This window comes from Oreochromis aureus, linkage group 17 (genome assembly GCF_013358895.1).
Source record: "Oreochromis aureus strain Israel breed Guangdong linkage group 17, ZZ_aureus, whole genome shotgun sequence".
NCBI lineage: Eukaryota > Metazoa > Chordata > Actinopteri > Cichliformes > Cichlidae > Oreochromis > Oreochromis aureus.
The window spans coordinates 11,468,990-11,483,793 of record NC_052958.1 but is presented as its reverse complement, the minus strand read 5'-3'; the positions used below and the strand labels follow the sequence as shown (position 1 = coordinate 11,483,793).

Genomic DNA, 14,804 nt, shown 5'->3' with positions numbered 1-14,804 from the left:
GCAACTGACCCTGCATACAATGGCTCCCAGTGGAAAAAAAGAACTCAAGGTTCTTTGAGATCGAGGTCACTACACGAGCTAAGCAGGAGGCTGGAAAAAAAAGAGAGAGGAACGAGAATGAATGAGAAACAAAAAAGGAGGGAGAGTGGGGTGAAGTTGGGGTTAAAGAAGGTGTCTGTTTGAAGAAATGTGATGTTGTGAAATGGGATATCAGTAGAAACAGCAGGGTAGGGCAGCACTTAAGCTGAAGCCAGTATTCTTATAGTAGGTTTCTTTCATTGCTCGACAATAGTTGACTGTCAAAGCAAAGACAAAGGAAAGTTGCTTTGAAATATAAAGAGCTGCAGATTCTTTGGTTTTTGTTATGTAGAGAGTAAAGGAAAAGTAGAACCAACCAACATTGTCACTTACTATAAAGAACATCCTGATTGAGTTTTTTAACATTACCTTAAAAGTTTAGTGATGGAAATTCAAAGGCATGAGAGAAAAAAAATAGAGTAATTTCCTACAAATTAATCTGAAGATGAAGCTTTAAAAATGTAAATGCCCACTGGTCCTTTTTATCCAGCCTTTAACAAAGATAACCACCTTTTATTGAACGGTTCAGTCAGGCTTCTTGACCTGAAAGAGACTTTAACTTAAGGTGTATCAGGTTATGATATTCAGACAGAACACAGAGTATGATGTCCTAGGGTTATTATAATTAATCAAAAAGTGACTCATCTGTCTAGTCGACCATCTGCTTCCTATCCAATTATCTCCTGTTTATGCCTGTTACCTGTGAACCCTTAAGTGCTGAAGAGCACAAAGAACTACCAAGAGTCATCACAACTTTAACGAGACTTAGTTCACACCTGTCAAAAACCCCCAGAAAGGGGGGTGTGTGTGTGTGTGTGTGTGTGTTTGTCTATTCTATTGGGTGCTGAAAGTTGCTTAGTTAGGTAGAGTCAGGACTTTGTGTTACTGGAAAAATGGAGCCAGAGGACAAGATTTAGAAAGGATCATTTGCAGCACACACAATCAGAGAGTGTGTGTGTGTGAGAGAGAGACAATGTAAGCAGATGTTCTGGCACAACCCAGACCACTTCCATCACATCAGCAAGTGTGCGTGGGCTCAATTCCATGCACTTTCTGCTGAGTAAACTCACCTAGGGGCCCATAGACCACACCTCTTGCCCAGATGCCTTATTACCATAATCGCTTTTGAATGGCTTAAACTGTGATAGAGAAAGATGTCCTTCTCAGCTGCAGCACCGACAGCCTTGATGCAAGGCAAAAATCCCAAGTCAGTATATCCTGGGCAGTTTAGCTAATAAAAACATCCAAAATTACCTTTGAAACGATTCCTTCATTTGTATTTGCGCGCTTTGTTGTCCTAGATACCACCTTTGTTCCACTGCCAAGTCCTTCCTGGAAGGCTGTTTTCTCTCCTGTGTTTCTTATTTGCACCTCAGCTGTTCTTTATTTCAATGTTATGTCTTTAGCCATTTACTCATTTACACATTTATGTAATTGGACTTGAATTGAGTGACTGAAAATGTATAATAAATGCAGTATGTTAATCTTTTAATGTCCTTCTCTTCTCGTTTTTAGATTCGTGTAGATGGCTCCTCGCGTGCCCTTCAGTATGAGACTGTGCAGGCTGTGGAGAATGGACCCATCCTCAGAGACATGGCCTTCTCTTCTGACCATCACTACCTCTATGTCATGTCTGAGACCCAGGTCAGACACACAAACAAACACATACATCAAAACTCCTCCCTGCTGACTCAGTATCATAACCACTGGCATTTATCATTTTCTTATGTCACAGGGTAGAATAACCTTTGGTATGGCAATAGAGGATTTCATTACAGCCTGACTAGAGGAGGGAAGAGGATTAGATGGACCATTGGATGTTGTGACCATGTCTTTTTATAGAAACAGGCTGTGAGGGTAGAGCTGGAGTGAATAAATGTGTTGAATTATGGCGAGAGAGAAGAGTGGTCTTAGTCCACTTTGGTGTGTGCTGGTGTGTATGTCTGAGCAGGCAGATTCACACATCTCTCTTGGTACCTTTGATGACATGGAATGTGGAGCGAAATAGCAGCACTCTATGTAATGGACACAGACAGAGTCGGCGAACACCTCTATCAGAGGCAAAACCTTACCAAAATAGCACCACGGAAAGTCACGTAAATGGACAGCTCTCTGACTGGCTGACTGTGTTAGATGTTCACTTTCTCTTTATATTCAACACAAAACATAGGCATGGACTTGCATCGTAATTTACATGTATAATATAATGATGCAGATGATGATTTATGTGAATCTCTAAACATCACATGATTTAAATTAAATTAGAACTTAAACACTTTGCAAAAGTGACTTCATTTCTTCATTGTTCTCACAAAAGTGAGATGATGACCAAAGCAAGGTCACAATCATAAAACGGTAAATTCAAAAGCCTGTAGCACTCATTGACAGTCAAAGAAATGAGCACACACTTTGCTTAACTAAAGCTACCAATAGTAGTTTAATTATCAATACAGCATTAAAATAACTGAAAAATCTGTTGACATACTGATGGATACTTACAGATAGATTCGATTCAATTCAAATTCCATTTTAATTATATAGTGTTAAATCAATAAAGAACAACAGTCACCTCAAGGCTCAATGATTCATATTTGAACGTAAAGACCCTACAATAATACATTAAAATCGCCAATAATCAGTTGACCCACAATGAGCAAACACTTGGTGACAGTGGGATGGAAAAACTCCCTTTTAAAAAGAAGAAACTTCTGGGAGAACCAGGCTCAGGGCTTTCACCCCAACAGTTGGGGTGAGAGGAAAGAAACAGGACAATGTGGAAGAGACATATTAGATATATAAGGAGCTTTTTACTATTCTATCTAAACAAGATCATGATTCTTTTTTTTAAACTTTGGCCTAACAATGCACCAACAATAAAGGTAATGGGCCACACCTCTTAAGTCTTTGAACTCAGCTTTAATTTTAGTCCCATTGCCACAGGTGAATAAAGTCAGGCACCCAGCAATCCATTCTGCCTTTACAGTCATGAAGAATGGGTCATTTGGGGAGAATTTGTGCTACTGTAATAGGATCCCACAATTGTAACAAGTCAGTTTTTTGGAAAGTGGATATATTTTTGGACCCACAGCAATTCAAATTGACAGATGACATAACGTTATGGGACTAGGATTATAGAGTGCTGAAGCACATAGTGCACTGTAGAGGCCGATGCTCTGCAAAGTTCCACACCTCATCTGGCGTTAACATCACCCCAAACGTTATGTGCTGGGAGCTTCACATCATGGGTTTCCATGGCCAAGCAGCTCCTATAAGGGCAATCTGCAGGTGACTCAGTGCTTTTGTCGATGTAGCGTATCAGCACCTCAGAACTGCATCTAATTGCAGCATTTATTTAGTTACATTTAACCGGTGCAACACTTTCCACAAAGCACTGTTAGCAATTAAATCATAAAGGCCAAATCAAGCCACCAGTGAATCGCTGTCTCTGTTTGCTGTTCATTATTAATGCGCCTGTTAGAAATAATTTTGCAGGAGCTCTGAAGTACGGATAATGTGCATATCATTCCCTCTCTCACGCTCTCTCTCTCCCCGCTTTATCTCCTGCCACCCACAATCACAGAAGGCCACTGCTGTTTTGTTGGCATCAGTTGTTACCCCTGCACATTGTTTGTAGCTTCCAGAGGATTATAGACCTCTCTGGCACCGTGAAAGTGTCACTATTTACTAATGTAGTGCATTGCAATTTGTTTGTGTGTGTGTGTGTGCGTGTGTAAATGTCTGCACATTTTAAGTGGCCAGATTATCGTGATAACATTTTAAAATATCAGTGAGTTGAAGGTGCCCTTTCAGATGGCGCTCTCATTGCCTCTCCTAGTCAGCCCATCTGTAGAGAGAGCGGGAAAGCAAAGGAAGGAGAGCGAGACACACAAGTGAGCAAAATAAGGACATTTAGGATGTTATTTGTCACGGCGTCCAATTACTACTCTTTTGTGCAAATCTGTTAACCAGCAATGTGAGAATTTGTGTTTTATTTCCCTTTCTCTTGGATTGTAGTCCATGTAATTGGGTTTATAAAAAATACTACAGATTAACAAATGAATTATTAAGAATATTTGACTTCCATTTTTTTTACCCTCATTAAAGTTAGATTTCTTTATGTCTCGCTTTTATTGCACAACATCGTGTTACAAATTTAGTATATTTTTAATTTGCATGCCAATTAGCTTATATTGAAAAAAAGAAGCATGGAGTGGAGTTTTTTTTGTCCTGTAGTCGTTGTGCGTGTGTGCTTGTTTGTCTGTGTTTGCATGTGTGTGTCTGCATAAGGCCTTGGTAATAATTAGTCTATTAGCCCAGTTGCGGAGCTAACCTACACTAACTGTTTGGGAGGAACATTTGGGAATTACCATACATACAAATAGAGAAAGCAGTTAATGAACACCCCAGATGGAATATGCAGATAAATACACAGATAAACTTTAAAGTGTTTATAGAAAATGATGAGAAATACAACTAAGAGTAACTTTGTTTCATTTATTTGCTTTATGTTTGAGCAACACCTTCATAGCTTATCGCTATTTTCAGTCCATTATTGATGTTTTACTTCACTGTAATACCTCAGTGTGTTCTAAGTAAGTAGTATAAACTAGCTATTTGTAATCCTCAATGTTGATTAGACAGCTAAAATATGCAACTTTACCATCACTGTCCTGATTTTTCTGTGAATCAGAGCTCTGTTTCCAAGTCCCTTCAATCACTGAAGGAGATGAGCCTAAATTCTTGCATGTGAAATGTCGAGAACATGTTGCAACAATATTTTGAAATTATAGGTTTGCACAGCATGTCTTTTTTTTCTCAGCAAGTTAGTTCTTGAAGATTTTTCTGCAATGTCTGGTTGAACTGTTTCCTGTCACGCCATTGCTTCAGGCCAAAACAGCTTTTCTGAAATCGTCTACAAATTAAGACAAAGATATAATCTGATGTAATACATGTTTATTTTTTATTTATTACACATTTAATCAACAAATAAATTACCCACATAAGATTTGCCATTAACATACATGACATTACTTTGCTTTTGGCCTTAATGCAGATCTGCTGCTTCAATGTAAAAGAATTGGCGCCTGATTTTTATTCGCAGATTGCCTTAAATTTCTTGGCTATCAGCCTAACAGTTAGTGCCAAGTTCAAAGGGCATGTTGTGGTCACCCTAGCACAGTGGAGTGCTGGCTACCACGCTATTTGCCGGATCACTGGGACAGTTTAAAATAACATCCAGCGTACACATACACATTTCCCAATTCCCAGGAGTGTCAAACGCTATTAAAACAGCTCAAGTTGGTCGATAGCAGCAGGCCACCTGCTGTTTCTGAGGCCTGGGACACAGATACTCAAAGATGGAGTGTATGATATTTGAAAAGAAGGAGAAATACAAAAAGGCATAGAAGGAGGGGAGCAAGGGTGCCCACAACAGGAGGCTAGAACAAAGCTGGTCGATATAGCTGGACCCATACTGTGCATAGCCTTGAATTACTCCCCTTCTTATTGGCGATGCCCGACCAAGAGGCGGGATGCCTCTGGATCCTGGCTGCTGTGTGAACTTGGCACCGAACAGTGAAGGTCAAGTACTTATACTGGAGGAGACAGTGAAGGTCAAATACTTATACTGGAGGAGAATGCGGTGAGGAAGGTCTCAAAAAGTTTCGGGTCAGAAAAAGAAAGAGCAAAAGGGTTAAATTAAAAATTAATTTAAAAAGCTCACTTCCATTTTTCAGGTGTTGGTCAAAAGTAAAGATGAAGTTAATAAGAATGCTGCTAGCTACATGCAGCTTTGAAACCACCAAAACACAGCTCACAGCTTTGGCTGTAACCACACATTGGCCCAGAGCTAACTTAAATTTTTATTTGCTTATACATGACTGCTAGGGTCCGTAACAAAAGTAAAGATTCAGTAATGCTTCTTTTTATGCACACAATTTTATTTGTACATGTTCAGTAATTTTTTTTATGTCAAAGTAAGCAATAGATTAAACATTTAAAAAAAAAAAACACAAAGTGTGTTAGTAAGGTATTTGGGCAAGACATGCTGCAATAATTGGTTGCTCCGTTTTGGGATTGAGTCTCCAGAACTGGCAGGACGAAACCCCAATGTTTAAACTGTTCCCTCATTTGGGTTGTTGGAAGTGGAGAGGATTATCTAGCACATCTTATATAGTTGCTCAGTTTGGTTGAGATGTCATCACTGTAAAGGACATAACATACGAGTCACCTAATCGTAACATTAAGCGTATCATTATGAGGGACGAGACCTCTCCTAGAAGAAGATATAGTAGAAATGGATTCAAGCAGAGGCTTTGAGGTTTGAGATTCTGCTGGAAGTAAAGGTGACCTGAATAAAGCTGAACTACTTTGTTGCTCATATTTCTCTTTCACACAATTTACAATGAAGACAACTTATACAAAGATGGGAAAAGGCTCTGGAAGCTTCGTCTGTCTATTAATGCTAGAGAGATCCACTCTTTGTTCCCCCAGCAATCATCACTCTGAAATCACACCGGGAATGAAAGAAAGCAAACATGAATACTTGGGCCTTATAATGATTCTGCAGCCCAGTGTTGTTTTTTCTTTATCCTTGACAGAACGTGTGTATTGCTATCTGCTATTTAACTACCAAAGCCATCTTCAGTGTAAAGGTGGATATTGTCACTCTCATTGCAAAGAAAAAGAAAAACCCAGCCAAGGATGAGAGCAGAAAATTAACAATAGCTATAAAGTCTCTGTGCAGAATTACAGTTTAATTTAAAAGTGCATTTAAAGTAATGATTACTTTTTAAGTGTGTCACACTGTATTTATAGTCTTTTTGTCTTGCCTAAATCAGTTGGCAATTAACTCTAATCAATTATAAATAAGTTACAATGGGGCAGAACTACTGGAACATCTTGGCAGAGAAGTATAAATCAGCCTTCAGGGTTTGACTATCATGCTGAGAGTCACACTATACCCTGCTTGTCTGTGTCAAATTATACACTCATTAGAGAAGGAAGCTGGCCAAACACTTAGACACACATTCTCACGCTGCATTGTGTATTCTGAAAATGATGTCGACATTGTATTTATTCTGTGTCCTTGCGTGTTTTATTTATTCATTTTGCTGCCTTTTTCTGCCTCTTTTCTCCATCTTGTGACTGTGTGATGTTTGTTAGTCTTGTTTTTATTTCAGGGTTACAGAATTTGCCTCTCGTTGCCCCTGATATTTTCTCAAATGAAAGTACATGAGGGCTTTTGTGTTTTCTCTTGATCCCCCTTTCTTTCCATCTGTATCCCATTTCTAACTGTATCTGACTCCCCATTGTCATTTAAACCAAGCACCATCCCCCAATCCCCCATTCCCCCCTAATTCCATACTAGTAGAGTAATCTGTCATCCCTGCCTTCCCCTCATTAATTCAGTGATTGGCTGTCCTATAATTGGATCTTCTTTTCACTCACAGATACGCACACATGTGCATATGCACACGCGCATGCACAAGTCATCCTATTAGTGGGCTAAATAGGTGTTCTGGTATAAAGGGGACAGAACTGGGTGTGATTATGGATGCTGAGGTTGCAGTTTGAGTGACAAGGGCAGGTCAACCCCACTGTTAATATGAGCTGGTAGCGTAGTCCGTTATTATGTTGCTATTCTGTTAACACTGGTTCATCTGTCAACTACACCTGGGTAGAATGAATGAGGAGGTGTCACTGGATGTCCGGGATCATTTCACCATTAGTGAAAGGGAGTTGAAGTGCACACCACACAGCAACATTTTTAGTAAAACCTATAAATATATTCGTTGCCCCTCTGAAGTGATGAATTGTGACTAGTTCTGATATAAAAAGCTTATTTTAACGCACACATTCTTTCTTTTCCATATTTAATAAATAAAGGTCATCCAATCACAGAGAGGGATCTAGTTGCATTAATCTTGCAAGCTTTCCATTTATAGGTTTGGTGAAATACACAGAATCATGACTTTGAATTATAATAAGAATATGGTACATGTCCACAAATACTACACATTTTATACAGCTAAGTCTGTGGCCCTGAAACTGTGAATTTTGTTTGACTAGGGGAAAATTAAATGAAATTAAGTCAAACGAATATGTTTTGTGTAGGAAAATAAAGAAGGCAAAGCTGACGCTAACTTGGATCTTTTTTTAATGACTTAAAAATTGTGGCGTTTGGTGCGAGAATCTTTTTCAGCTTTTCAAGTGGTTCATGCCAGATAAAAATGCTGAGAACCACTGCTCTAAGTAGGGTTTTATGTCAGCTGGAGTAAAAACAACTTGGATCCAATCAGGAGAATGTAATTTCTATTAATATGATTTTAATGGCAAAGCACATTAGTCAGCAGCTGACTGTGCCGAGCCTTGACATGTGTTTGAGGGCATTCGAGAGCTGTTCCAGAGGTTGTTTGCTGTGTCTTTTTCTTTCAATTCATCTTTTAGTGTTCCCATAGCTATACCATTACCCTACAGCAAACACGGCAAACGCATTAACTTATCCTGCCAGCCACTGAGCTGTGAGCCAGTGGTTAGATTGTTTTCTGCCATGTTCCTAAATTGCCCTCATGCTTGGGTATTTCTTTTCCCCACCTATACTAAAGCTTCTCATTCAGCATATAAACTGTTGCTGGAAAGTGCTGTGACTTCCACGCTCATTGTGCTAAATTATTTATATTCACCGTAGCAAATGTAGATCTGTAAGTGTGAATTATTGAAAATGTGTACCATAGTGGGTGAGATCGTTCAAAGTCAAATGGGTTTTTTTCTTTTTTTTTACCCCCACCCCCAAGGGAAATCCGACAAGCCAATTTGTGGAAGTATTGCGCCTTTGCATCTCATCCAAGATGTTTAGTACAAGCGTCCTTTAATTTTTGTCAGCGGGAAACTTTCTACCACATCTCTTAGAGTTTGGCTTCTCTCACCTCTCTAGTGTGCAGATGGAAGTTATGAGGGTGTTTAGATGTGCATATTATGTTGTGTCCCAGTTTAGCTACAGGCACATTGTGGTCTAACAAGGCAAGTGAAGAGAGCTGATATGTCGCGATCACTGCTGCCTGACACGCTTCTGAAAAATGTCAATAAAGTGGGGCAGACAAGGTTGGAGTGAACTCTTCCCTGATACAAAGTCCCATTTTTAATGTTACCCCGTTCTTTTTTTCTCCCGCTGTCTCACTTGGTAACTTTTTCCCTGTTGCAGTATGTTTCTCAGTCCGTTTTCACAGTCTTGTGCAACTAATTTCTGCAAAAACATTTTTAAATAAAAGAAGACAGAAATTTGATTTAAAAAAAAAAAAAAAAAGTCCTTCAAGTGATTCAAGTGAGTCACCATCATCTCCGAGCATCTTGGCTATTGGAAACAGTGCACTCCTTCTGCATGATACAGGCCTTATTTTAACCAAGGGCCCAATGACGCATTCTGTGCAGAATTAGACTCTGTGCGAGTATTTTTTTTGTGTTTACTGACCGACATGTCTTAAGCATGGTTCTTGCAGTAACTATGTACAGTAATAGGACAACATTAGCATCCATCGTTTCTTCCCCTTATCCAATTTGGGCTTGTGGGGGTGTCGAAGCTGTCATAAGGCGAGAGGCAGGGTACACCCTGGACAGTTTGCCAATCTGGTGCATGGCTAATAGAGAGATAGACGAGCATTCATGCTCACTGTAAATTTAGAATTGCTAATTAACCTAACACTCATATCTTTGGCCTGTGGGAGGAAGCAGAATACCTGGAGAGAACCCAAGTAGACACAAGGAGAAAGGCCCCAGCCTCAATACGAACCCAGGACCTTCTTGGTGTGAGGCGCCCGATATGATTTTGTTTTTTGTCGTTAAGCTTTGGTTCCAAATTTAAGTAAGCATAGGCATATAATCTAGAAGCCATTATTAATAAACTGTTTCAAGCTTGTTCACCTGCTTTTTTCCTCTCTGTGAATGGAGGGCTCACTGTCTTTGGAGTGATAGGATAAATGAAAATGATTGATTGTAACAGAGTCATTTGTCTTAAGCTGACAATCCTGACAGTGCAATAGATGGCTTTGTCATTTAACCTCTGGAACGTCAAATGAAAACAATATTGCACTTGCAGCCACTGGCCCGCTCTGTTAGCCGAGTTTGTGATATAATACCATTGTTTGGTGGCTGATGGATTGAGCGGGACGTCAGCTGTGACGAGGCAGTGGATCGTTGACGTCTCCCTCGCTTCATTTGACTTTAACGTCAATCCCGCCTCCATCCAGCTGGAGGTGTGATACAGAAAGACAAAAAAAGGAAGTTACACTGAAGCAAATGAAGGAATAAGTGACAGCATCAACTTATATTCTGTGTTAGAAGAGAATAAACATTCAGGATTTATAAGGCGAAGTAAACAAGAAACAAAATGCTGCTTGACCACTTGGAATAAATGATCAATAGCTTTGCTCTAGGTGGGGTGGGTGTGGGTGTATTTGAGGGGCGTTGAAAAAGCTTGAGTTGTAAAGGCTTTAAAACAATACAGATGGTGGCATGCACATTGGCACTGCTTTACTCGCCAACATGAGGACATGGCTTCTGCTGTAAGAAGCAATACATCGTTCTCAAACGCACAGCAATGTGTTGGTTTGAAAGTAACCAAAAAGCACCACATTACTTACATTTAGCACATTATTTCTTGTTAATTTCTGCTTCCTAGCCAAAAGGACTGCCAACACTGTGCTGAACTAATGAACAAACTCACACCAGGGAAGGAGAAAAAGACGAAGCTAGCCCGGAGGAAGAAGAGAAAAGATAAGAGAAGTTCAGTGTGCCCTACAGGCTGTGAAGCAGGATTGGGCTATCACTTTAATTTCCCTCTCTCTGTTCATTTGGAGTGGTTTAGTTTAGCTGCAGGTGGAATCCCTGTTTAATTACAAGTGGAGCGGGCAGGAAAAGAGTGGGATAAAGAGAGGAATAGAGATTAGGCTGAAGAATTAGTTGATAATAAAAGTCTCTGCCGATTTAATAAATGATCACTTTCCCCATTGCAGGTTGACTTGGATGCCCCTGGCATTGTGTAAGAAGAAGGGGAGTCAGAGTAAAAGAGGGAGCAAAGAAAAACAAAGTCAGTCTTTCCTCAGTGGAATGATTAAGCTTTTAAAGTAAAAATTTGAAGATGCAAAGGCCCCCACCCTGACACCCCAATTCCCTTGATACCCATCTTACATATATAAACTGCATATATAATTTGATGCCATTTTGCCACCACAGTAAATGATCAAGTGCGTCTTCAGCTTCCTCCCCACACATTAGGGTATCAAGTACTTCTGTGATCTCTGCCTTTTTTTAAAAGCACGATTATATTCAGCAGCCTCCATCTCTCCATTTTGTGAAAGGAGGGAGAGTGCAGGGTGTAATGGCTGTCATTTACTCACCTGAAACACGGAGGGAATTATAAATGCCATGCACCCCATCCTTTGTATTTATCCCTGCTGATATGATAGCACGGTCATAGTGGAGAGACTGCGAGCCGTAATGGTCGTCTCACTGGCAAAGCCCACGAAGAAGATAGCATGAAATGAATGTGATATCGAGATGAGAGGGACAAGGGGTGCATTGGGTCGTTTAGCCACCAAATCCCTCAATTTTTTGATAAAAGAGGAGACAAAAGTATTGCCCGCTAAAGTGTGTGTGTGTGTGTGTGTGTCCGATAGAGGAGCGAGGCTCTGGAGAGATGATGAATGTATGATCTTACACACCTCAGAGCATCTGAGTGACAGAGACAGACAGATAGAAACAGAGGGAGAATGAATGATATCAGGATGTGTGCTCTGGAACAGAGGAGTCACATTGGCACCCATCGCCTTTGCCATGCTCTGAATGGTGGTGTGTGTTTGTCTTTGTTTGTGTGTATGTTTTATCTGTTGAATAAAACCATCTCCCCAGATGCAGGCATCTGAGGCGTTGATAGGCATCAGGAGGTTCATTCCATTATAATCGAAGTTTAATTCCATGTGAGATTTTTTTTTGTGTAGGTGTATAGTTGTGGGCGATGTGTGTATCAGCATATCTGCCACTGATGAAGTGTTAAATTATAACGATATGGTGGCATCTTTTGCTACAGTTCTGTCTGGGTGCTTAGCTTCTATGGCAGATCACAAGGTGACAAACCACTTGATGGTGTGTCACGGCCACGTAGATGACATAAATACGCACATGCACCGGCAAAGAGAAATCGTGGTTTCATATACTCTTATGATAAGGCTTTTTGGAGCTGAAATCCCTCTATAGGCTATCACAATGGCCTTTCTCTTTAGTGACTAAGACCTTATTTTAGCTGGCAGTGGGGCGAGGCAGTGCTGGATTGCAGGAGGAGGTGCAGGCCCGGTGGAGAGTGACAGGAAAGCAGGAAATCTATCTTGCAAGATGCACCGTGCAATGACGATCAGTGTTGAGTTTGATCATGTGCACACACCATTTCTCCACTATCTCCCCGATTCCATCTCAAACTCATTCTCTTTATCTACCTAATGCAAATACGCCTCTACACAGTAGGGAGGGCAAAACATACTAGCTATTTTTTTTCCCATAGCAGACACAAGCTTAGCACACAGAAGTGCTTTGTCTCTAATCTGTAATAGCAAGCTGGATTCCTCTTGACTTTGACAAGGAAATACGCCCCCTCTGAATTTATTCAGCTGTGTGTGAATCTGTTTTAGAGCGTGTGTGCGTGTGTGTGTTTGCAAGCGAGTACGCTATTTATAGTACTTGCAAAGATGCATAAATGTTGCGAGAAAGAGAAGGAACAATGCACTAGTTTCAAACTAGTACTTGCCAAAGATTCAAAACTGGAACAAAGTCATAACGTTAATATTTATTGAAATATATTTATTCCTCCAGATATAAGAAGAAATGGAACAATGAAAAACTGAATAGCTTAATATAAACAATTTTTAGAGTATCTCCATCATTTGTGTCACTGTTTGACCTATGCACAGTATCTCCATCATGTGTCACTGTTTGACTCCAGTAGTACTGTATGTGAATCTCTGTGGTTCTTGTGCATCAGTGTGCATATGTTTTGAAATATGACTTCCACCATGAGCGTGAGCAAAACTGACTTGACTTGTGTGGGTTGTTTTTTTTTATTATTATTATTTGAGAGAGGCTGTCAGGCAGAGATGTGCTGTGTGATAGTCCAACAGAGAGAACCGCCGTCAGTGGCAGGCTGTGCTTTAGAGATACTGCTAGGCACAGGCATTTCTGATCTCTTGTTACATTCTGTCATGCCCTACATTGCATGGTTTAATTATGGTCCTTTTCATACCCTCAAATATGGAATTTAGTCAGTAAAATGTGCTGCAACGACATGTATAATTACATCTCATATATCCAGAGGTACAGAGAGAGAGAGCAGTATGCAAAACAGTTTGATCCTCAGTTCATATTGTAGGTGGTTGATTTAAGACCTAAATTACATCAGTACTCACCATGACTGCATTAGTATTTGCGAACAGGGCATTAAATCCATGTTTTCTTTAGCAAGTTGCGCTTGAGCTGACCTCTTACTCAAACTTCTCTATCTATATTTTTGTAATTCTTTTTGCTATAAATGTAGTATCTCTCAGGTATCCAGGATAATGGGTTTTAGTATTCAGCAAAGGTATAATAAGTCTATTGAGTATTTTGATGTAAGACTTAGTTTTGTCCTTTCCATGATAAATCTTCAATGAATCACTCAAAGAATCCTTAATAAATATGCACTGGAGAATTCTGTAATGGTAAAGGTGTCCTGCCCCTGCCCCTGAAGAGCCAATTAAAAGCTGAACAGGGAACCATATGAGTCAGTCGTGTTGCACCAACACATGCACCCCATAGATTCTATTGTGTGATGGCAGCCATACCTGTACTTGTTAAAAATAGCAAACATGTAGGATAGAATACTTTTTTTTTCTTGTCTAATCATATTCATAGCATGAATTAGCATGACATTTGTGGTTTAGCTTGAGGAGTCAGTTAATGAATATAACAGATATGACAGCATGCATTTTTATATCTCATTGGACATTGCATCTGTTTTAACGGTCTCCCTTTTCATTTAGATAGTACAATAATTGCTTGGAGGTGTTACCAAAGTGACTGCCAAATTTTGAGACTTTCTTGAAACTAGGACCAGTGGTTTAAATCATACAGTGGATGTATACTATCACTGGGTGACACACAGTGATAGTATAGCCTTCTAGTTCCTTTATGTTAAGCTGGTTTTAAAATAAAAGAAACAAATTTTTAAAGTTTCATGAGAGAAAAAGTTGAAGAAACTCAACTTGGATGCTAAAAGCAAAAGAAATTCTTTGTACTTGTATTCTAACAATTTTTTTCCACAATTTTTTACTAATTCCAGAAGTATGCAGGCACACGTGCACCCTTTTACCCACATCGGTCCAACACCGACGATGTTGTCTCTCTTTCTTGGCTGTCATCACAGAGCAGCCTGAGTGACAGCGGTCATCTACCAATGACGGCTCATTTATCAAAAGTGCCAGCAACACCTATTATTGCACCACGCAGTTACCATGGAGACAAGAGGAGGGGGACAGCCTGAGATCTACCTCAGCTTTGCCCCTTGTGCTCGGTCACTCATGGCCCATGCCAGTCAGTGCCAGTCAATGCCACTTTGAATTGGCAAGGCTATACATCATAATGGATGGACGGCTGTCCCAAGTGGCCAAGTTACCCATATGGAACAAGGTTGATCGGAGCAACAGGGG

General features: G+C 40.0%; 1 protein-coding gene across 3 annotated transcripts in view; it reads left to right on the top strand.

Moving 5' to 3' along the window:
- plxna4 (plexin A4) overlaps positions 1–14,804 on the top strand; it is a 238,495-nt gene that overhangs the window by 134,396 nt on the left and 89,295 nt on the right. For all 3 annotated transcript variants that reach the window (XM_031726553.2, XM_039601058.1, XM_039601057.1), the window contains exon 4: positions 1,594–1,722. In XM_031726553.2, coding sequence (XP_031582413.1) covers positions 1,594–1,722 — 129 coding nt within the window. The remainder of the gene's footprint in view (positions 1–1,593; positions 1,723–14,804) is intronic.